General features: G+C 34.1%; 1 protein-coding gene across 1 annotated transcript; it reads left to right on the forward strand.

Annotated features, from left to right (window-relative positions):
• Positions 1-899: 899 nt before the first annotated feature.
• On the forward strand, positions 900-2,031 carry LOC126883685 (uncharacterized). Its single transcript, XM_050649345.1, has 2 exons — positions 900-1,959; positions 2,015-2,031. Exons 1-2 carry the CDS (start codon positions 900-902, stop codon positions 2,029-2,031), a joined length of 1,077 nt encoding a protein of 358 aa, XP_050505302.1.
• The last annotated feature ends 239 nt before the right edge of the window (positions 2,032-2,270 follow it).

A 2,270-nucleotide genomic window follows, 5' to 3' on the forward strand; every position in this document is an offset into this window, starting at 1 on the left:
CTTTTCAAATATCATTGGTTGTAATAGAGTGTCATGCGAAGATTCTCTATCAGCTATTGAGACTAGTTTAGGTTATGTAGTCATGGGCTCAGCTGCACCAAATTTTGAGAAAATCCACACATATTTGTCTTTCTTCTGTAACCCTTTGTTGAATTTAGATTCCTTGGTCGAAAGAATGTATGAATTAGAGGATTTGCCCACTGTTACTAATAGTTCATCAGAAGATGAAATTTGTGAAAATTTATTTTTAGAAAATGTATGTAGAGATGCAGATGGTAGATACACAGTTTCGTTGCCGTTCCAAAATGATCCTAATGTACTGGGTGATTCTTTTGTTCTTGCTAAAAATAGATTGTTTTCCTTAGAAAATCGCCTCGCACCAAACCCAGAACTTAGAAAACTTTACTGTGATATCTTTCAAGACTATTTAGACCAAAAGCACATGAGTTTAGTTCCCATTCAAACCATTGATTCGTTGTCGTATTATATTCCCCATCATTGTGTTTTTAAACCAGATAGCCCTTCCACTCCTTGTAGAATAGTCTTTGATGCCTCTATGAAAACTAGTAAAGGACCGTCATTAAATGAAATTCTTTATAAAGGTCCAAAATTACAAAATAATCCTACCACAATATTGTTGAATTTTCGTCTTTTTCCAATCGCAATTGTCGCTGATTTGAAACAAATGTATAGGCAGGTTAAAGTGGTTGAATCTCATTGTTCGTTTCAAAGAGTTTTGTGGAGATTTGATACCAATGATCCTATTTCTATTTTCCAATTTTAATACTTTAACTTTTGGAGTAAAATCCTCACCATATCTTAGTCTCAGGGTAATAAAACAATTATGTAATGACGAATCTAAAAATTTTCCTGATGCTATCATCCTAATTTTAAGAGATATGTATGTAGACGATTTTATTAGCAGTTTTCCAAATGTTTCTGAAGCTATAGTTACACACACTCAGTTAGTGAATTTGTTTCAAAAAGGTGGTTTTAAATTAATCAAATGGATGTCGAACTCGAACGATCTACTATCGACAATCCCCGAACCCCTCCAATTGGTCAAAACCAAACAATTTGATAAGTCAGTCTCCAAAGTGTTAGGATTGCAATGGGAAGAAAAATGTGACAATTTTAGTTTTGGGTTAGAAATACCCTCATCGACTCATTGTACAAAAAGAAACATGCTCTCACTTGTTGCTCGTATGTTTGATCCCTTGGGATTCCTATCTCCTATAACCCTCTTGCTTAAAATTTGGATAAAAAAACTTTGGACTCTAAAGGTAGATTGGGATAGTACCGTACCAAAAGAAATCGGAATAGCATGGGAAAAGTTTCAAAATGAATTTCATGTCCTATACAAAATACAAATTCCACGCCATATAGCAGTTACACCTAATTCGTCGTTGTCTTTTGTAGGATTTTCAGATGCAAGTGCTGCTGGATATGCAGCCATGGTTTATTCCAGGGTTGTTAATTGTACAGGTCAAGTTAAAGTTACTTTACTGTACTCTCAATCTAAAGTATCTCTAATGTCTAAAATAACTCTTCCTCGATTAGAGCTTTGTGGAGCGCTTCTTCTCTCAAAGCTTCTTTCACATGCTATTGAAACTTATTCTCCTAGACATAATATTGATAAAATTTTTGTCTTAAGTGATTCCATGATTGTCTTAAATTGGATAAAGTCCTCAGAGAAAAATCTCAAATTATTTGTTCAAAATAGGATTGTTACAATTCATAAGATGGTTCCGTCACAGTATTGGTTTTTTGTTCCTGGAAAGGAAAATGTTGTTGATTGCGCCTCTCGAGATTTGTTTCCTTCTTCGTTAGTCAACCATCCCACATGGTTTACTGGTCCAAATTGGTTACTGTTGAAGCCAGAATATTGGCCTATTCAGTCCGTCAACGGACAGGAAATTATGATTTGTGATTCTGAATATAGATCACAAACCTTCTTTGGTAATGTCACTCGTGTAATTTCTCCGCTGTATACTCTTATTGAATATTTTTCCAGTTGGTCGAAACTTTTAAATTCCACAGTATATGTATTGAGATTTCTTAGAAAATTGCCTTTAAATAAACGGATATCTCTATTTGATTTAAAAATTGCAGAAATTGAATTAATTCGAGCTGTCCAGCAAAAACATTTTTCTGAAGAATATAAAGCCCTTTCTCAAAATCTCGTTGTAAAATCTTCCATACGTCGTTTGAATCCATTTATTGAAAATGGAATAATTAGAGTAGGTGGACGTTTGTCCAACTCCCAATGT

This window comes from Diabrotica virgifera, chromosome 4 (genome assembly GCF_917563875.1).
Source record: "Diabrotica virgifera virgifera chromosome 4, PGI_DIABVI_V3a".
NCBI lineage: Eukaryota > Metazoa > Arthropoda > Insecta > Coleoptera > Chrysomelidae > Diabrotica > Diabrotica virgifera.